The sequence below is a fragment of the Haemaphysalis longicornis genome, unplaced genomic scaffold, assembly GCF_048455015.1.
Source record: "Haemaphysalis longicornis isolate Haplotype H1 unplaced genomic scaffold, Haemaphysalis longicornis Haplotype H1 scaffold_5, whole genome shotgun sequence".
NCBI lineage: Eukaryota > Metazoa > Arthropoda > Arachnida > Ixodida > Ixodidae > Haemaphysalis > Haemaphysalis longicornis.
In genome coordinates, this window is record NW_027526385.1 from 32187485 (window position 1) to 32209926 (window position 22442).

Genomic DNA, 22442 nt, shown 5'->3' on the forward strand with positions numbered 1-22442 from the left:
AAGCAGGGCAATATGAAATGACGTGCATGATTGGGGTACAAAAAATGTTTGTTCGTAAGAAGAGAGATTAATGGGAGAGGCCTTTGCCCTGCAGTGGGCGTAGATAGTCTTACGATGATGATGATGAATAAGAAGATATATTCATCCAATAGCCTTGGCATTACAACACCAGTTCTCTAGTAGACTTAGGTCCTGCGGAGAACAAAATTTTGTTCTCTCTCTCCAGTGGACAATGTTCTTTCTGGTGCCTGATAATAAGCAACCCAACAGCACAGATGCCGAAGGCTTTTACATTTCAATTAGGCAAACATGGAAGAAGTAAACATGCTAAGCTGACACAATACCATTCGCTTACGTCTGATTTCATCTAAAATGTCCTATTGGTCTATATGTGACATTTGCGAAATAGTATAATGCAGACATTCCCAGCTCATCTTACCTATGCCCAATCAGTGCTCTCGCTCCGTAAACCTCTTCTCGGTGATTTCGTTGTAGTGTGGCTCCATAATAAATCAATGTTTGCGAACTTTTGTTTGACTTTGAATTCTTTGGATTCCTAGCTTACATCTTGAATTCTTTGAATTCTTTCGCTTCCTAGCTTACCCAGCTGACACTAGCTGACATCCGCCTAACTTTATTCCAGAATAAATATACGTCCGGCTTTTTCTAGAAAAATTACTTTCACTTACAAAGAGTGTACTTCATCTACTAGCAGGTAACTAGCAGACATCCACGTGAAGCTCCTGATTTTAAACATTATGAATCTGTGGAAAACTTCGTAATATAGTGTAAACTGGGTAAGACGTGGCTGGTATGGATGAAACGGTTATCCCAGCCAACGCGTTCTACATAACATTTAGTGTTTTAACGTTGAAACCTATACAGCGGAGCTAATCGAGGATATCGGAATAGTAGTAGTTGCTTGTATTGAGATCAGTGTACCCCATATCACGCGAATGCAGTGAGGAAATGTAGGATGGAGAACTACAATCACTGTCCACCAAACATGAGTTAGGTATTCTCACCCGCAGACACACAACGGCTAAAACGGTAGAACTTTAGCCGCCAAAGACATTACGCGAACCGGGGAGAGTGCATATATACTGAGAGATAGGCCAGTTTTGTATCCTCGTCACTCAAAGCTATGTCTAAGATGAAGATTACAATACTAGGTATGACGTAAATGGTGGGTATCATTTCGGTTTCCCCGTACTTTAAAGGAGCTATGAAGACAAAATACAAGTTTGTGTTATTCTGAAGATTTCCTGTTTTGTAGTGCCCCCAGCGCTTGTCCGGATGCAAAGGATGCTTTATTCACTGAGAAAGTTATTATTTTAAGGTAAAATTATGATTTGCCCGCTAAATGCGCGTTTTTGGGGTCTGCAAGCACATCACAGGAACCGACCGTTCTGCAGCCGATTGAGAAGCCTTGTTTACCGCTAGTGAGCCTGGATGGCGCCACCATACAGTGGCAAGCCATTTTCTGCCTTTGCTTTTTTTTGGCCAAATTTAAACCTGGCTTGTTTTTGTTCAGGGAGAAAGTAATCCTTTCGTGAAAGATTAAGTTCGCTCGACAAATATGGTCACGTAAGACACCGTTGCTTGCGTCAATCGGCCAGCGCCGTCTGAGACAACAACAAAGCCCAGCGGTCCTGTGCAGCTAAACCAAGCATAGTGCGCGCAGTACGAGCAGCAGTACGCATCGATACTTCTATGTTTACGTGTGCTCTCGTGACTTCCACTGTTCGTCCCACCATTCCTACGGCTTTAGAAAGAAAATGCGCTAATAGCACGTTCGGCAAGCTTATAAGGTCTGCCTAATTTCCGCTTGCTGCTGCCGCCCTCCGCCAATCGCAGAGCTCTCTGGTATGACATGATAGGTTCTGCTGTGGAAAATGAGCTAGTGGGTCACATGGCCATTCCCAATTTTCCTAGTTATGCAGCCTATTTGAGCGCAGTTTAGGTTAAAAGTGGCGTCAGTACGGCTCTGACGAGGCGATGTTTTGAATGAACCAAAGTTTTGTTTTCTCTTCATGGCTCCTTTAAATAGCCATTTATGATTTAAAAATCCCAAAACCTATTAGGGACAATCCTTCCACATTTTAATTATATTTGTTGCTTCACTCTTACAGCGGACCACCTGCGGCTTCAGAAACCGAACATCTACGCACATGCGTCTCGCTCAGACTGGTATAAAAGCCCAAATCTCGAAGCTCTTGTGAACAAGGAAGAAATCAAGGAGGGACGCTGGTTCCGCACGGGAAGGCTCCACGATGTAGCCAAGAACGAATACATTAGCTTCGCAACGAACAATAAATTCCAACAAGGTAAGAACGCGGAGGAATGTTTTGCCACTAACGAAAGAGTAGCAGCTGGTGTGATCAAGATTAACAAGTGGTACAGGCTAAAGACAGCCAAGCAAAAACTTGTGATTTGAACTGACAGTTAATTCGAACCGACGTTCTCGCCCCAGTACAACCCTGTATATTTCACAGGGGGAAAACGCCGGGTAATTCGAACGCGTCGTTAGCAATAATGGTTATTTCGAAGTGGGATCCCCTGGTTTCCATCGCTCCTCGCATAAATAGTTAGCCCAGAATTATTATAATGTTTTGCTAATTCAAAGCAAACCAAATTTACTGGAGATGAAAAACAACCAAACCGATAAACAACAGCGTAGCGTGCACACAACGTTGTCGTGTCTGCTTGTTTTGCGTCCGCTCGGGCGGCGTGCCCCCGGCGCCAGTGCTCCTCCGCATGCCGTTGCATTATTTGTGCTCCAAGTTTATTATATACATCTGTATGGCCAAAACGTGCTTCACCCCAAGGGCAGTTTGGAAAACCGTGCCTTGCTTGTATTTCTGTTACGCTGTATCAAGGTATCCCAGTATCCGCTATCGAGCGAGATGCTCAGATTTTCTATCACAACGCTTTCCCTTCGGCAGTAAAACTTCCCCCACGCTCCCTGTTCACTGGTATTTTAAATCAGGTTTTATTCAACTATCCTGTGTGTTGCGATTATACAGAGGTATCTCAAAATGGCAAAAAAGCTGAAATTGACCGTTTTTTTAGAAACCTCTAGATTAGATTTATTCGTTATGCATCCCGATCTATGCACCCGTCGTTTAGCAATTACGCGCTCTCTATGTGAAGTGCCCTTACAAGCATCAGAATTTAATGTCAGTTATATCGGCAGTAACTTTCTGGTCAGACTCTTCACTGTACCACGCTATATTGTTTTCTGTTGCAAGGAACAGAAGGAGGTACAGGCACCGCCATAGGTAACTGGAGCGCGCATTCGTGAATAGCACAAATATTTGTCTCACTGGCGTTATGATAGCCATTAAAAGTTTACAGGAAGCTTTTGTATTAGGGAAGACGACTCCTTTAAATGCACACCAATTCAGGCAGGCAGCTTCCGGGAGAAGAAATCCTTGTAAGTTTACGAGACCGTGTAACAATTACTTTTCACGGCACTTGTATGGATAGAATGTGCCCTTCACCATAAGGACATCAGACGCAACGAGTTATCAGACAGTCTAGCTAACCTCGATGTCACAGCTCCAGTTCAATTTGGCATACCTAAGATGGCTCTTTTTGATTTTCAAGGTAAAGAAAATAATTCAAATTTAGACGCTACTCTTTCTCCGGCACTCCTATCAACTGAAGGTTATCGACACCTCAAGTTCTGGAATGTTCGTATTTGTGGTTAGCGCAAATGCGAAGTGACCTTCACCGTGCTACGCTGCAGAGTTCCGCGGGTAAATTTCTATCTGATTAGAACAGACTTTCCCCTACGGAACTATGTTTGGTGCTAGGCATCGAAAACAATAGATCATTTTTGTTCACGCGTCGCCGCTTCTCGGCAGCTAGACAACTTCTTTTCAAGGACCAAGTTGAGCCTTTGGGGTTGATTTTCGCGCTTCGTCTCGTCCTGTGTGCTATTTCCTTGTCCTGTTTTAAAACAGCGCGGTTCAAGAAGATGACCCTATCGTTTCAATAATTATTATCTAGTGCGGAAAATAAGTTTGGGATATGCAAAAAGGGAAATAATATAATTGTATTCAAACTTAACATTCTGCTTCAGATTGCTGATACGCGAGACAGCCTGTAATAATGGTAATTCGGGTTTTAATCATCGATAACTTTCTTTTCACGGCTTCTTTTCTTCCGTAGACACATGAGTATTTTGAAGTTCTAACAAATTACAATAAGTCATTTAGCCCTGGCAATTCCCCCTTTTTGGGTAGGTGCCAAAACTTTGAGAGTATGATCATAATCATAGCCTTAACGCAAAGGTAGGTGGGAAGCAAATGTAAGAACGGTCACTGGGAAACTTCAGAATAGACAGTCGCAACAGTCGAGGAGATACACTGGTGAAATTCGAGGATAGAAAAAAAACCTAGGAATAATAATCACATTCTTTTACAAACAACAGGAAAGGGAATGAACATAAAAAATCTCAATTCCACAGTAAAAAACAAAACTGACTGCATTTTAAATGACAACATTGCATTTAAATGACATTGTCGATCACAAACTTTTTCGTACCGCACTAGCTAATATTGTTTACCCAGGAACCTAAAAAGCCTGTACTCATCCAATGAATTTTGTATTTGACCTGTATCTTTGTATCCACTCGCCTCTTTAATGCCTCTGGTCTTGAGGGTAAATTGAAATAAATAAATAAATTAATAAATAAATAAATATACCCACGCATTGGGAGCAGCCATCATGACATGGTTAGATGCGAGGTAAGGCTGAATGTCAAAACATAAACAAGGAAGCTCGTTAATACTAATAAGAAACCGCGCATGAAGTCTGTGTGAGCACGGACACGGGAGTTTATAATAACCCTTCAAAACAAATTTACCTAACTGAACAAGGGAGACAAAGATGGTGTAGGCAGTATAAATAACAGCCTAACGACGGCAATCGCAGAATAAATAGTCGGTGTGTGAGAAGCAGCATGTAGAGAACAAACCAGCAAATAATTCAGAAAACGAAGGAAAAAATTATGAACAGTAACAACATGAAAATATCAAGAACGACAAATTAGGTTGAATTAGCTGAGCTGTCGGAAGTCGTTACCAAAAGTAAAACAGCCGAAATGAGCGCCCACAATATGGCAGTCATCGAGGAAACGCTGGAAATAGGAGAAAGCCTAAAAGCAACTGAGAGAAAGCAAGCCAAGGGCAATGACAGAGTCTCCGCACTGGGAGGCGAGCAAGGTAGCATTACGATCAGCAGGGACGAGATAATAAAAGCAGCTGTACAGTTTAACACAAGGTTACACGCTAGCGACGTTAAACCGGGAGCAACTACTGAACCTACAATACAAGATAGAGATGTCCCACTAGTAACTAAAAAGGAAGTACAAAAGGTTTTGGACAATAACAGAGGAAAGGCCGCACGTGACGACGGCATAACCGTGAATCTCTTAAAGGAACGAAATGATGTTGTACTGGAAAAGCTTACTACAGTATTTTCAGAATGCTAAAGGACTCAAAAAGTCCCATTGCCTGAAAAAACGCCGACATAATTATGATTCACATGAAGACAGGTACCAATGATCTTACGAATTGAAGACCCATGAGGCTATTCTCAGTTGTTTAGAAAATGTTTACAGCAGCAATAGTTATCGGCAAAAGTGGCAGCCCAGATTCTCGACAACACATTGAACAGGCTTGTGTTAGAGAAGTGTACTCAACAATGGTTTGCCTCTATGTCGTTAATCAAGTAATACAAAACTCCACAAACTCCAATAAACACGTTTAAATTGCATTAATAGACTCTGACGAAGCATTTCACGGTACACACCGCCGTCGGGCCGGACAAGTTAAAAGACCAGCGAATATGAGAGACACACAAAACACTTCTAGACTACATATATACGGGATATATGGACAGGATAATCCTTCACTAGCAAAACGACAAATTCTCGACTCCAACGGAAGTTAGTGAGGCAGATACCATCTCGGAAAAAGTTTTCACAGCATGCCTGGAGGAGGTATTCAGAAAGCCTGACATGGAAAACACATAATTTAAGGATAAGCGAAAAATTGTTGAGCTATTTCATATGTGCACATACTTAAAGAACTGAAGAACACCTGCAAAAACGCTTGAAGAATCAAAATCAGAAAGAAGGGCCATGGGGCTAAAAATAATGTGAATAATTCCACAGTAAAAATGAATAAACATCGAGAAAAAGCCCTCTTGAGCACGTGCAAGGAAAAGCCACAATAAGAGCATAAATACCTCGGACAGATTATCAGTGCTCCTTGCAGTCGTGGGAGAAAAATCGGCGTACATTAGTATGGGGGGGGGGGGAATTCGGCAAGCGCTCCCAAGTAATCACATTTATGCTACTTCTCTCTCTCTCTTTCTCTCTCTCTCTCTCTCTCTCTCTCTCTCTCTCTCAAAAGAAGAATATACAACCAATGAATACTGTTGAGCAGGAGGCATGAAGACAGGTGTAGTTGGTTAAAGGAAATAAAACAGCGCGAATGACATTAATAACAGGAAAACACGGCAGCACGGACTTCAACTAAATGTTTGATTTTTGGCAACTGCAGCTCAAATACCACCACTAGCGGAAGATATGCGCTCCCTCGTGCATTATGAGTCAATGTCTTTCATCGATATTGGTACCAGGGTGTCGAACCGGAATTTTTTCGTGTTCGGTTCGGGTTCGGGTTCAGGCCTTTCGGGTTCGGTTCGGGTTCAGTTCCGGCGCACCATTCCGTTCCGGTTCGAACCGGTTCGAACCGGTTCGAACCGGTACAAACGGGTTCGAACGGGTTCGGAGAAAAAAAAGCAGGCGTGTTTTTTTTTTTCTGTTAATTTTTTTGTGCTCGGTTTTCATTTCCTTGTCAGGTTTTCTTGTTAAAAACGAAGCCATAATGTAGTTTTTTTGGTGCAAATGTTTTGTTTTGGCCAAAAATAAGCAACCCTCAACACTTTTTTCAACTTTGTTCGAAATCTTGAATGCTTGCAGAAAGTAGTCAACCAACACATCCAGTACTTAGATCAGGGAGTCGGAAAGTCCCTCAGACAAAAAGTACTGCTCTATCCCCATCAGATAACTTACAAACTTGCTTGAAATATTTTTCTCTCTTCCCCAGCCTTAGCGTTCTTCTACCGCTGGAATGACGTCATTACAGCGATGTAGCGGCTATTTGCAGGCTTTCCTTAAGTTGCGACATTAAAATGAAACCACAACAGCGAAGGAGAAACGGAAGGCGTATCTGCTGGGACGAGCAAATCCCGCACTGCTCTTCTGTGCTGGCAATAGCTATAACTTTTGCAGTGCTTCCAGATGCGAAGATAAGAGCGAGAGCGTTGATCTAAAGTGTTGAAGAGTTCCTTTAACTGTAAAATGTACTGCAAAATGTTTTCTATAGTAGGTCCACGATTACAAAATTAACTGAAGCGAAATGAAAAATTCGTTCGGACACACAAGACTGCGTATTTGTATGAATTTGAAAGCCCTGCTTTTTATGGCCGAAGTTTATTTTTATTGATTTAGTTTCTTTCATTTTTATAATTTAATTTAATTTTTTTTTTGGATCGTAACACGGCAGTTTTATACCCCGTAGTTGTTTTCTTGAAAAATAAAATGACGGACGATTACAACACTCGCTAATGCGAAATTTGAGTGCAGCGCGAACTGTGGTCTTCTCGGCGACGGCGCATAGATGCTGTGCCTCAGGAAGTGATCGGGTCATCAGCTAATGCACGAAGGCGCGCTGCATACTCTGTCGTTATCTCGTAAGGGGTCGCCACTGTGAAGCACGTCTCGCACGGTCACGGAATTATGCCCTCCCCCTTACTCTTTCGTCATACTTGCAACCTCCGTTTTCCTGCCATTTCTATCTTCGGTGGCGTCTTCGTTCTCTCGGTTACAACGAGTCCGACGCTGAGGGATAACGCGAAACCACAGGAGCGGGTGCTTAAGGGCTGCGCTCTAACGCATGGCTCTACGTAGCCGCTGTGCAGCCATGTGATCCACTCCCTTCGCCGACAAGTGACGGGCCGCACATCGTCTCCAAATAATGCGTTTTCGCCACAGTCTTCTGGAAGGCAAACAGGTATCCTCCTGACCAGTGGGCAGCACACGGGTGCCTCCGACGCCTCCCCCTCGGTGCATCTCCGCCAGAAGCTTCTGGTAATGGGTAGCGTCCCTGCAGACTGCCTATTGCCCCGTCCTACTAAGCAGTCGACCCGTCCGTCCACAATCGTTTTAATGCGTAGCATTCTTTGCCAACAGCAAGGACCGTCTAGCCCCCTTCATTTCCGCAAGAATACCGATTTCGCGGGAGTTCCACCTGTAATCGTTATAATAGCGTAAATGGAGAATAAATGGTCGCACAAAAGTTCTGAAAAAGTAAAAAATAAAAAAAAAGTAATCACCGAAACTGGCAAACCGTGTGACACCCTGCATTTCCACAATAATGAGGATTCAGGGAAATTTCCACCTGTAATCGTTATACAGGGTAAATGGAGATAATTAGTCGAACAAAATTTATAAATGTCAAAAATAAAAAAAATGTAAAATAATTGCGGAAACTGGCGAACCGTGTAACACCCTGCATTTCCACAATAAGGCAGATTTCGCGAGTTACAAATGTAATCGTTATAATAGCGCGAATGGAAATAATTGGTCGAACGAAATTTTGAAAAATTATAAAATATGAAAAATATTAAGCATTTAAGGAAAATGGGAAACCGTATAACTGCCTGCCTTTTCAAAATAATGGATTCGCGAATATTCTATTTGTAATTATAGCAGCGTCAATTGAGATAATTGGTCGGACAGGATTTATAAAAACCAGAAAATTGGCTGTAAAAACTCACACTGAGGACAAGCGGCGTAGGAATGCTACGCATTAGTAGATGATTGTTTGAATTTCTGCAGACTTTTTTTAGTACCCTGGAGTGTCGCCATGGTACAGTATTTTGCGTCTCCGCCGCCTCCTCTCTCCGTCCGGCCGTCTCATGGCGGGTTGCCCCTCGTCCCGAAATCGCGCATCCTCGCAGCAATCGCCTGCCTGGCAGGGAGCCAGGCAGGCAGGTAGTTTACTGGCGAGCGGGAAGTCTTTTTGGCGCGCAGGAGAGCCTGAGCGCCCAACATCTTTCTTGGTTCCACCAAATGTCTAGGCATACGCGCGCGCATGCACCCCTGTTTTCGCACAATGAGGCAAATAATTTTGCATTTGAATAAATTGATTGGTCTGCTACGCTTTTCATGTACCCCTTGTTTCAAGGGCGCTTCAGCTTTAACACGAAATCATTAGCACTGCTAGAAGTCGAAAACAGTCCGGCGTCGGCGTCAACCTGCGACTGTCAAGCGTGGCTGGTGGCGTTTAAAGCGATTTCCTTCTGCTCATCTTGCATATGCTAACGTACCAGTTAGAAAGAAAGAACGGCTTTAATGACTCATTGGACGCCGTGTACAGGACGCCATTGGATAGGGAACCACCGGAGATAAGAACTTGCTAAATGGCACTTCAGCGACAGGTGAGAGCAGTTGGGCTCTATGAAAGATAATAGCTGAGTGAAGTCACAAGCAGCAGTAATTATCCCTCGCAGAGAGAGGGAAAATGAACTTTAAATAAATATAGTAAAAGTTTCAGAGAGGCATCCTCACTCAAGGGGTAGAGTCGACAGTCGTTTCCATCAAGAGAAACTGATCTTCCAGGCCGGAGCTGGCCAAGGCTTTCTCCCAAATCTCTATGGAAACGTGTAGGTTGGGTGGATCTAGGGTGGACTTGTCGCAGCCGCCTACTGTGTGTATGAGGTTCCAAGGCTCCCCACAGAAGCGACGAAATGGAGAGAATTGTGTCCTGTCAAAGAGGTGAAGACTGGTGATGTGTGGGAAGGTGTTAATCCGCAGTGCACGGAATAATCTTTCCTGGTTATTCGCTAGCAATTGTGCGGGAAGGAATACGTTCTACGGGAGAGCTTATAGTGCTAATTAATTTCCTGGTATGTATACAGGATGCATGCGCTCGGGCTCGGCTTCATCAGCGCTTGCTAAGGGGGTCAAATGTCCAGCCACGAGGTTGGTGATCTTGTCTGCCGGCGATGGCAGTATGAGCTGATGCCCATACAATCCTGGCTGGTCTCGTTGGTGGTCTCTGCTTCTTCATTCGAAGTGCTGTAACATGCAATATATACTGTTGGCAAAGTTGCGCCACACCTGATATAAGTCTGTTATAAGACATTTGGAGGCCCTTAGGCTAAGCGCACGTGCTATCGCCTCTTCCTCAGCTTGGAAGGGGCTGTGTTCGGGGGTTGAGATGCTACACCTGCGTAAGGCTGCCGAACGGTAGCACGAAGAAAGAGAAGGTATCGGAGAATGCTATGGGGTGTCTTCGCATCGCACCAGTTGATTATTCCTTTTTTTCTTTCAGTTTAGTTTCTTCCTAGTCTTACCTCATATATATACACATTTTGAGAACCTTTTGGTGAATATAAGACATGCATTAGGCAATAATTTTTTAACTTCATTGCAATATGTATATCTTACGCGAGAAATACCATAAGAGCGTAATACGTGCATAAAAAAAGGCCTTTTATAGCATTCAGGTGGTCGACACATAACGTTCCGCCTATTTCGTGCGTAACTAAATTTCCTGATTGGTCGAGAAAGAGAACGCTGCAAAATTTACAAATGCCAAGGACCCTAAATCTATCATGTTTGGTCCAACCTTCTAATCCGCCTTAGCTGACTCGCTAATTCCTCTAATCCATATTAATCAACACCAGAGTCCCACTAATTCACATTAGTTCATTCACTCATCTCACTAAACCACCCTAGTCTACCCGCTAATCCGCGTTGATCGACTTAAATCCATGCATCGAAATGCTATCGCATTTACTTTAAAAGTGAAAACGAGAAGGCCCCAATTTTTTTTTCAGTTCTCATGTTCTCCTAGGGCAGTAACCAAAGGACACAACGGCACTGTACAAGAGAAAGTGATGGTGATGTAGAGAACTGTGAGTGTTTGTGTCTCAGTGCTGTTTTTCTATAAGTGCCCACTCAAACTAATATAAGTGGAAGATACGGATTTATTGTTGATGGTGTCCCTGAAGGCCTTCGCAAGCGGACACGGATGCATTGGAATTAACAACATGAAAATTTCTCACGATTTTGAACACGCTGCAGATAGAAACCATAAAGAATACCCCATGATATGTTGCCAGGGAATATGCGTTCTAAATTAAGTTATTGTAAATGCAAAAAGATAATTTGGGGAGATGGGCAGTACCTAACGCAAACTGATCGTATATACGGACAACTTTACATTAAATTGAGGGCAGTAGTTAGAAGAGTACATGATGGGCCTTGGGAACTGCAGACTATGCAAAATATTGCGTGGTGCTGTCTGGCGAATGGTAAAAATATCTTCGGATGCAAGGTAGGGTACCGGGATGGAAAACTAGAAATCACAGTTTTGAGGTCCCGGAACCGGTTCGGAACGGTTCCTTCAATTCGTTCCGGTTCGGGTTCAGTTCCAAAATGGCGGAAAAAATATGGTTCCGGTTCAGTTCCGGTTCCGGGCAAAAATTCGGGTTCGGTTCCGGTTTGCGGTTCGGTTCCGGTTCCGGTTCGACACCCTGATTGGTACAGACCGCGTAGTGACACAACCGTGTCGAAACTTCGCGATGGATGCGCCTAGGTACTCCTTGTGTGAGTGGTCAGTCGCTCTGGGTAAATATTGCGCGGAGCTATTTGTGTTTTCGCCCCAGGAGTACGAATAGGGAATGCAAAATAGCCAATTACAGTGGAGTGCCGTTATGATCGTACTCTCTAAGATGTTCACTTAGTCAGAGGCCAGTACGTATTGTGTAGGGTTCCGGCCGAACAAAGGTTTTGAACACGCAACACATCCTTGGGTAGAAGCACGCCATAAGAAACGCCAAATCTCTACCGATTACTTTGCCAAAGTGTCATGAAACCTTCCAGAAGACTGTATATTATCTAGGTTGGAGCGCTGGGCATTTATGCAAAAAATAATATTAACGCCCGTTTAGGAAGCCCGTGAGTGCCCCATAGTAATCAATTGCAAAGCAGAATTGGAAATCACAGGTGTAAAGTTTTGCACATAACCGAAATAAGTTTCGTCGCAGTGACAATACTATCCCAAACATGATTTCAGAGTGGAATCTTGATGCAAATAAAATACCATTCAAACTTTCCTACTTTTCATCCCCGTCGGCCATCGCAGAACTTCTAATTCGAACGAATTTGGTGTTTATGAATGAACTATTGGGAAAACATGAAAGTCTGTATTAGAAGAGAATCGAAGGTACAGACTGGTTGCAATTTGGTATTAATAGGGCATGCCACTTTCTCGCAATTGTCTTCACTCCGCAGATGTCTACTCGGCCCTGGTTGCTCCTGAACTGAAGTCCAACCTACTGGTGTCCACGTGGCTCAACAGCCCGGGCGCGAAGCGAGAAGATTATCTCGGCGGCCCCTACACCGTGAAAAACGTTCATATGCTGAACTTCAACTTAAGCGCGGATAACGCAATCGAGGTCGTAAACACGGTAGACCACAGCAAGTGGGCAGTTTCTGAAAACCCGAACATTCATTACGTGTGCGTCGGAACCCTAAACCGCAAGGTAAGCCCTCAATTGTTCGAAGAAAAATGTTTGCATAGCTGCAAATGTGCAATTACAATTACAAGAGTTTTTGCAGAATCCCTTAGAACGGGACATCTTAATAATTATCTACTTCTCTCATAAAATTATGTTCAACAAAGAATCACGAAAGGTAACTACGAAAAGCGCCATAAAGGCAGTGTTTTGCTATAGCAATGCTGCCCCGAATTGTCGTCGCCTCCTTTCAGGACAGGGCTGAAGATGAAGTAAGTTATTTCCGTCATATCCGCACCACTAACATAAAGGTGACGTAACGTATTGGAATTTATTTTGGTTTTATATGAAGTAGCAGGCTCCGACTGGCGATCGATGCAGGTTGCAAATAGGAGAAATACATTTACGCGCTGAATTGGTGGCTATCACAATGCATTGAGAGCGAACTCCTCGGGTCACCTCCCCTTTTATTTCGGCAACTCAGGTTGATTTCGTAAAAATGCCTGTTACGCTTAACTATTGTAACCTGGACATATTTTCGACCATCCAAATCCCTTCTATTTGAACCCGAGTAGCTTAACCTCCAACTTTTGTGGACACCCAACATTGTCGACCAGCTGTTTTCTTAGCCAGCCAGCCAGAGCGTGACGCCGTATCTGAAGGGAATTTATTCCCGCAAATTCGCGCAGGCACACCAAAATATTAAGTGCAGAACACTTTAAGGGCTCGCCTTGTCGTCGTAGCTCGCTAACTTTCGATGCGGCTGCCGGAATCTGGCGGCCGAGCTAGATAACGGACCCAAGTAGAGCCTTCTTTACCGTCGTCAGGGAGTCAAGCTGAGGCTTCGAAAACCACGCGGTTTAAATAGTCATAACGTTCGAACCGCTGGCGCCTGTAATACTTCTCCCCGTTATTTAGTGCAAAGAAAACTGCAAGTACAGCCGAGATCAAAAGTCTACGGACAAGGGAAATGGCAATTTAGGTTATTTCTCTTCGTATAGCAGCCCGGCAAACTATCGAATGCATGCGAGATGTCGCATAAGTACTGAACTAACCAAAACTACCCCACATTGTACTCCGGGTTGCCGTGCGACAGAGAAATACCTCGAAATTGCTGCTTTGGTGCTCCGTAAGCGTCTTCTCATGTGTGTACATAAAAGGAAAAATCTGTGGATATAACCGGGAGCCCCCTTTTTCATTCAGTTAGGGTTGTTTTCACGATAGTAAGCGTAAAAAGCGGCCGCGCTACAAAAAATGGCGCGTTCGAAATGCCGCTGAAAGGCTTCACCAGCGCAGAAAATGGCGCGTTCGTAATGACGCAGAAAGGCTCCAGCCACGCAAGATAAAAAAAAACGGCCTGTTCGAAATTACGCAGAAAGGCTCCAGCCGTGCAAGAAAAAACACTGCGTTTGAAATGCCGCACAAAAGATCCAGCCCCGCAGAAAATGGCCCGTTCGAAATGACGCAGAAAGGCTACAGGCGCCCAAGAAAAACGTAGCGCGTTCGGAATGACACAGACAGTCTCCAGCAGCAAAAAAAACAAAAAAAAAAACAAATACGCTTTCAAAAGGACGCAAAAAAGCTCTAGCATACAAAATTAAAGCAAGCTCAAAAAGAAGACAACTCCCGCTGGCGCAGTTTCCGGCATTAGGCGCACGAGCAGTGTGAAGGCGGGAAATTTGAAATGCATTTTGTGCAGCAGTGAGCAAATAACTGCGCTCCAGCCAATTATGGCGAATTACTTCTCTTGATTTCCAACCGCTTTAACATTGAGTGGAACGGCTTTAATTTTTTCTCCGCTCCTATCAATGCAGGGGGGGGGGGGGGTGACGGTGATGCTTTATGCTGTGCTGCACGGAGCTTTCCTGTTTGCTCACAAGCGTAGACAGCTAGGCATGTTTGTTTGAATAAATTGCTGCTCACGTTTTCCTGGTTTTAGAAAGGCAACCGCGCCCAATCGTACTCCGCGGTGTCAGCTTTGGAGACGCTGGCGAAAAACAAAACGTAAAAATTCGTCAGGTAGATGTGGCCAACGCGAAACAAGCGTACTCGTGTTCCACACATGTATTCGTGCCGATGTAAAGGACATCCCTGGTGTACGTTGGTGTACAAAATGATTCGCATGATGTACAGAAGGACGCTGCGCGCTCTTCCCCCGTTCGACCTAGTATCTCACCTGTGCGATACAAAAAGCAGATTCTTCACAGTGGACGGATCTCAAAGGCTGGACTCACAATGACCGTTCACAGGCGGCATCAGCCCCATTTTATTTTTGCTGCCCCGAATGTAGTCCGCGTGGCAAGGTCACTCCCCCAGAATGTTCATGGTCACTGCTAAGCCTACCAGTCACAAAGTGTACTTTATGCACAAAGAGGCAAGTCACACCTCCGTACTGTCTATGGTGGAACTCAAGATAGGTCCCGGCAGCCATGTTTTTTCCTCGTGGCGCCAACCTAAGCCGACTGCTCCGGGGTACAACTCTTCGGAGATAGAAGCCATATAGCAAGCAATATGCCCGAGACACTGATAAACCTCTTGTGTTACAAGTGATTCCACAAATTTACAGGTCGCTTGATAAAGTGGTTCTGAGCGAGATACAAGACCAATTTTTAGCACTTACATTAAATCCGTACTTGTACATTTCTGTGTTTTCAGTGCGCAAAGTGTTCAATGCATCTCCCAAGTAAAAGATGTATCAGTAGGCTTAGAGAACTTTAAAGCAAGCTGCGGAAGAGCTACCCAGCACCCATCTAATCTGGCGGAGAGTAGTCCAACTGGCCTAGGGATTCAGGATATCAGGGGTAAAAGGACAGATGTAATAAACGATTTAGATGTGACCATGTCCATGCCCAGGACACAGGCTCATTCTGAAGAGAGACACTGCAGCGTTCTATTCGATTCGATTCGGTGTTGCTTTATTGCTCACAGAAACCAAACTATATACAGTGTTTATCTGCAGTAGGAGGTCTCGAATTCAAAGACTGCGTGGGACCTCCGATACTACAAGCATCAACTTGAAAATACTTCATCAAACAGTGGTTACAGAATTATCTAAAACACAAAAGCGGCGATATTGAAAGAGAGTTGCACAATTACAGTTAAAAAAGCAAACTAAGATAGACGAAAAAAATAAACAAAATCAACTCACATAGACTGAATGTTAGGGCGTACGCAATGCTTGGAATAAATGTTGGAAGCACTTTTTTAAATGAGGAAAACAGTTGAATTTCTAAAAATCAGAAAAGGCAGGTTTGTTACCATAATTAGTTGGAACTTTAGGAGGAAAACCTTGTTATGTAACGCAAAACGAGCGCAGCTCTGATTGGCAAGCTGTTTAGCAGTAATATTTACAATAGGAAGCCTTCCACTGAAAAATTTGAATGCAATCATGCAAAATTAGAAAAAAGACAAAATATTATGCGCACGAAGCAGCAGCAATGAGCTCCAATGGTAATGACTAAAAATATTCGTTTGTATAGCTTGATTATGGATATGTTGAAGAGAGACACTCGCGTTGGGTATGTATTGCCCCAAGACAATGTGCAATAACTAATTTGACTATGAATGAAATAATAGTACAACAGAATTAGAGTCTTCAACCCCAAAATAAGGGCGAACATTAATTAGTACTCGTATTTGATAGGCTACTTTTTTATTTAACGAAGAGATGTATTTTTGATATTTAAATTGTTTATCAAGCTCGACGCCAAGAAGATGCCCCAGTCTGGGCCAGGATGTTAAGTCCCATTTAAGCAAACGGCAGAGTTTTTCGGGAATATTTTGTGTACAAATCTGAGTGAGTGAATAAAGTGTATCTGAATAATAAATCTAAAATTCCATGTGTTAGTGGTCAACATGTTGTTCCGACACCTTGTAGCTAAAATATTACAAGCAGCATTGGGCTTCCCAATTAGCTATTCTAATTTCGTATCAGTAGTAAATATAGTGGTATCATCAGGATGAAGTACATTTGTTGAAAAGTTGAGGCATGGTGAACTATCACCCATAAAGATTAACAATGACAGAGGGACAAGCAAAGGTGCCTGCGGAACGATTATATTAGTTCTGTTAAGTTAGGAGCATGTACTCTAGATGCATAGCAGTAGCAATTTGTTTCCTCTCGAACAAAAAGTTTTTTTAGGGATAGAGCAGGGCCAAGAACCCCAATTGCATTTAATTTTTAAACAACATTGTGATGGTTAACAGAGTCGGAAGTTTTAGAGAGGTCAATAAACCGCAAACGAACCAGCTTGCCAGCATCAAGGGCTTCTGTAACTGTATAAGTTAAAAATATTAGGGAAAGATCAGTGGAATAGCCAGCCATGAATCTAAACCGATTCGCACATAGTATCTCAAATTTTTATAAATAACGTAGTAGCCAAAAAAGAAGCAGTTTTTCAGTACCCAGTCCCGAAGAAACATAATACGGGTATGAGGTGGTAGTTCGTTCAGGGTCTCTCGCCTTTCATAAACAAAGGTGTTAGCTTGGCCTTTTTCTGTACGAATGTGAATCGAGTATTTTTTAAATAAGATTCACAATGTTGGGGAAGGCTCCAGAAACGAGATGCGCCCTGAATTTGATGTATGAGTGCGCAAAGTTGTCTAATCTCGAACCCAGGTTATTCAAGCTTTGAATAACCATATACATTTTAGCCAAATTGGGCAAAAGAAAAAAACTAACTTTGAGGTAAACGTTGCTAACTCCTGTTAGGCGATTCACGTAGAACTGGTTGGTTCGGTTTGAAAGAATTTAGAAAATCAATCTTGATGTCTCATGGGTCGTCAAATACTCTGTAGTCTAAAGTTCTTTTTTTATGGAAGAATTCGTGGATGTCTTATGTAGGAAAGAGATTATGACTTTTAATTGCTTTCTTACGTGATTCCCCAAATCGGAAATTTCGCTCGCATAGTACCTTTTCTGGCGTTTTTAAGCAGCATTCATAATATTTTGAGTACTTTTTTTACAGACCTAGCAGATGTATGTTAATCGGCTGTTTTTTAGCTTCCAAATAAAGATTTTTTTGTTTCTAAGACATATCAAAAGACTGTGTTTTAACCATGTGTCATGTGGACCCAGAAATCTTTTGTTGCAGTGGACAGTGGTGCATGATATTTCTAGGGCTTTAGACGGTGGAAGTAAATAGATCAAACGCTTTCTCCGCGTAATCCTGGAGCAGAAATGCTGACCAGTCAGTTTTTCAGGTTTCTTCAAGAAATAAGGGCGCGTTAAGACATTCGTGAACCGCATGCCATCGTTCCTAGAGGACATGTGTAGTTAAAAAAATGGGGTATTGGTCTGTCATTTCTACTTTAATTATTCCATAGGAGGGTAGAAGAACAAGATTGGATAACGTTTGGTCTACCAACGTGTTGGGCCGGTGGGTAGGACACCGAGTTAGGACGGGAATAAAGCGTTTAAGCCATACCCGTTTAGAATATTATTGTATACGATTAAGAAGGAGTGGCACAGTAAAGTAGGTAGGCGTTTGTGTCGCCGATAATAATGACGTTTTTCCTTTGGGATGATAAAGCGTGCAGGACACTATTTAACGCTTTACAGAAATCACTCAGACATGATGAGTAGAGACCGGAACTTAAAAAAAATTCATATTTGCTTAACATATAAGCATATGTTTACCATATGCTTATATGTATAACGCATAGTATAACCTATTTGTTTAACACGCGCACGCCCTCGCACAAGCACGCAGGAACACACACACACGCACACGCGCGCGCACGCATGCACACACGCATACGCGCACACCCGCACGCGCACGCAAGCACGCGCGCGCACACACACACACACACACACACACACACACACACACACACACACACACACACACACACACACACACACACACACACACACACACACACACACACACACACGCATTCTTAGCCCGCATCAAATTGGCTTCCGTCCGGGTTGCTCCATTTGGTCCGCCCATGTTGACCTGGAGAGCCGTATTCAGTTTTTGCGCAGAAACAAACAGGTATGCGCACTCATCACACTGGATGTTGCTAAAGCGTATGGCAGCGTGGAATATAGCGTACTGCTAGCCAAACTTAAAGAATGTGGGGTAGTCAAGTACATTCTTTCATGGATTCAACAATATTTAATTTGACGGAAGTTCTTTTGTTCGAAAAATGGCTTTAAATCGTCGACTTTATATCAGACAAGGCGTGTCCCCCAAGGCTCGGTGCTTTTGCCCATCCTATTTATTGTACTAATGAGCTCAATTCCAATAAATCAGGAAGTCTGTACTTATGTTTACGCTGACGACATAGCCTTTTTCTCTGCTGCCCAGGACATTCATGTTTTTATCAAATACCATAGGCATATTTGTTTTCCATTGAAAGGTGGTTAACATACACAAATTTGAAAATTAACTTCAATAAGTGCACTGTTATTGTTTTTCCGGTATCTGCTCCGGTTACCCTCTGCCTGACGTATCGGGAGGCGACTATTCCTGAGTTGGCATCATTGAATTATTTGGGTGTGATATATGATCAGACAATGGATTGGCGCCCTCATATAAACCATATAGCGACCAAAGGGGAACGGGCACTTGGACTGTTGCGGAGACTCAGCAATAGGAGTTTTAGAATGAGAAGGGACACTTTAGTTTTTATTTACAGGGAGTACATGCGTCCAATTTTAGAGTTTTGCTGCGCCCTCTTTTTCGGTTCACCATATTACAAACTCAGAAAGCTTATTATGTTGAAGCATCGTGCACTGAGATTGTGCCTCGGCCTCCCAAGGTGCGTGGCCAATAACATCTTGTATTTGGAGGCCCGCATTCCATGCCTGGAGTTTCGGTTTCGGCTACTAACAGCACTGATGGTTATGAGGACTTTTGAATCTCCACAGAGCAGATATTTTTCATTGATGGTTGCTCAGCCGGCACTGTTTTTTAGCTCTTGGTGGCCTCTGTACATTCGACCACAGTGTGTTTATGCCCAGACGTTACTCTCACCATTGAGTATCAATATTCCCACAGTACTGACAATGCCCTTTGACGTTCATCCTGCGCCTTCAACTTTCCATAATATTTTTCCCAGTGACGCTAAAATGCTTACGTCTCGATATTTAACAGGAATACTCAACGACCACTTGGCAAGCTTTAAGGATTATGCAATAGTTGCAACAGATGCATCCCAGCGTGAGGAGCGCGCAGGTGTGGGAATTTTTAGTCCACACCTTAACTGGTCAGTCTCGCTGAGTTTACCTGATTTCACACTGATATTTCAAGCCGAATTCCTAGCGATAGTTCTGGCCTTAAAACACGTACCTCCGCAGCACTTTAACGTAGCAATAATTACTGACTCCTTATCGGTTTGTTCTACTCTGTCTTCATCTGAAAATTCCTCTCTTATTCGTACATTCAACTTCCTTGTGCCTTCCAATTTGCGGGACATCTGCCTCATTTGGGTTCCAGGTCACAAAGGGTTACAGCTTAATGAACAGGCTGATTCCTTGGCGCGATCGTCGTTTGATAGCCCTCCAGTTGACCTATGCCCTATTCCCTTCATTGTAGCAGGAGCAAGGTTTCGTACCTACCAACGCCTAGCAAGAGTGCAGGAAGGGATCATCACTAATTTTGAAGATTATTTCCATTTAAAATATATTTGGAATACCCGTTTTTGTGACTCTCGACAATGCGAGGTCATATTAACTACCCTCAAATGTCGAGTCCCCCAACTCAACTTTTATATGCACCGGGCTGGTCTAGCCTCCTCCTCCCGATGTGCTGTCTGTGGTGATCAGGAGATTCTAGAGCACTTCCTATTGCATTGCCGCGGTTTTTCAATGATGTGGCAACGTCATCTTGCCACACCATTGTGACGAATTGGCCTGCTTATTCCCATGCCCGTACTACTATCTTTTGGGGCCACATCACTGGGATATTGTCACCGAGGGGTGCCTGCAGCCATTCATGCATACGTTTCCGAGACCAGGCGCCTGCCCTGTTAGCGGTGATTCTTGCATGTAGTTTTTCCGGTCCAAAAAGCTCAGTTGTTCTACTCAAAAATCCACTTACAACTTTCAACCAATTCCATTTTCTTTCTTTCTGCGTATAAATAGCGAGGTTTATAAGTTTCCGGTGTTTTAAGCGGGCGCACTAGCCCTTCTCACGTTCGATTCCTTGCCAATCCCACACGTGGGTATGAGCCAAGTGACCAGGAACAACAACAACAGCACACCCACACGCACAGGCATATACGCACACAGACATGCGTTGAATTTTCGGTAAGCAAGTTTCTTCCAATAAAACTTTTTGCTGACAATTGCGATGCTTCTAACGGAAAATTTGGCCTGTGCGCGAACTGAAATCTCCTCTGTAAGGGCGCAAACCTCCTGCGTCTTACGTAGTAATCGCCGCATCATGCGAACGCATGAAAGCGCGCAATATATTATGGCTTTGTTTCGCAACGCGTCCCCGCCTGAGGGAAAACTTCGCGCCGTCTCGGCATGCTGCCCACCCCTTCCCACTTTCCCCATGCATTCCTCCTCCACTTTCCCGATCGTTCTATCTCGTTTGCCTTCAGTGCCCGCTTTTTTCGCTCAGTTACAGCGACGGACGACGGTGCCGTGAAACCACAGGAGCGGGCGCTTAAGTGATGCGCAGCATAGCGGTTAAAAGTGTAGGAAAAGCCCTCGGTGTCTTTTCTTTTGCTCGAGCTGGATTCTGCACTCCTGCTTTGATTTTGTTAAAGCAAATGCCTAACATGGTAATGTCGTAAAGGACTGTTTGGAAGGAGTTCAGTGTCTAAAATAGGCATAAACGAGCTCCAACATTGATCCAACATCACTCTGGTCCGTAGCCGGTGAAGGAAACTTTTATTTCGCCAATTTACATACAAAGGGCAGTAAAATATGGTAATGAAAACAATTCACCCAACACAACCAATGTGGACATTTGCTAGAAAAAGAAAGAAAAAGTCTAGAGAAAGATAATGCTTGATAATTTTGCCTCCAGTTGCTGTGCTAAAATATGTGCAACAATGAGCCGAGATTTGATGGTAATATCAATTTTACTTTTAGACTAGGCAATGATTTAGGTTTCTTTTGAAAACTGTGTGCTTTTTTGGAAACCTTAGTCCATCATAAATGTTTAAATTGATATGGCCTATTTGTTTACAAAGACATATCAACAAAAATTTACCATCCAATATATGGTTTTCAATTTCAGTTTCTGCTTTGCAATTTATCCTTGCCCCTCATATTTTCAGGAACCACAAGAAAGAAGAGGAGGGGAGACGCTGTGTTTCAAGAGCACCGTGCTTCACAGGCTACTTCGTACAAGCGTTCGTCCTCTCGACAAATCCTCTCGCAAGAGACCGAGGAACGAAAACACAGAAAAATTAACTATAGGTAAATAAAATGATATTGGAAGACTTCTTCAGGCACCCAAGTACGCTTAAGTAGCTTGAAGCAAGTGCAAACCGATAATAAAAATGTATCACTGCTATACCGTGTTTTTGTCGGTTTTTAACGCGATAGCTTTGTTAGCCTAATTGTTTGATACCCCGTGGCTCCTAGCCGTCCGCTATCAGTCGTGCTCATCGAGCGTCCACAGAAATACGTCACCGCTTCCACCCGTAAGCTGCGACTGAGGTAGCAAGATTCGAGGGCTCGGCTGAACCGGTGAGGTGACACTACGGCAACAGAAGTTTGGGAAGGACGACAATGATACAACGTCGGATACGAAAGACAGAACACGCGTTTTCACCAGGTGCTGCGCCTGCGCGGTAAATATTATTCTACGCCAAGTGTGGTAGCATGCTCGGCAGACACGGTCTCCAGCCGTGCTAGCAACTCACGTCAT

The 22442-nt window shown here is 43.5% G+C and overlaps 1 protein-coding gene across 1 annotated transcript in view; it reads left to right on the forward strand.

The window, feature by feature from the left end:
* Positions 1–22085, forward strand: part of LOC144138037 (deoxyribonuclease-2-alpha-like) — a 33143-nt gene extending 11058 nt beyond the window's left edge. Inside the window, exons 5-7 of the mRNA XM_077670091.1 lie at positions 2133–2327; positions 12383–12633; positions 21847–22085. Coding sequence (XP_077526217.1) covers positions 2133–2327; positions 12383–12633; positions 21847–21996 — 596 coding nt within the window. The 3' untranslated portion in view covers positions 21997–22085. The remainder of the gene's footprint in view (positions 1–2132; positions 2328–12382; positions 12634–21846) is intronic.
* The last annotated feature ends 357 nt before the right edge of the window (positions 22086–22442 follow it).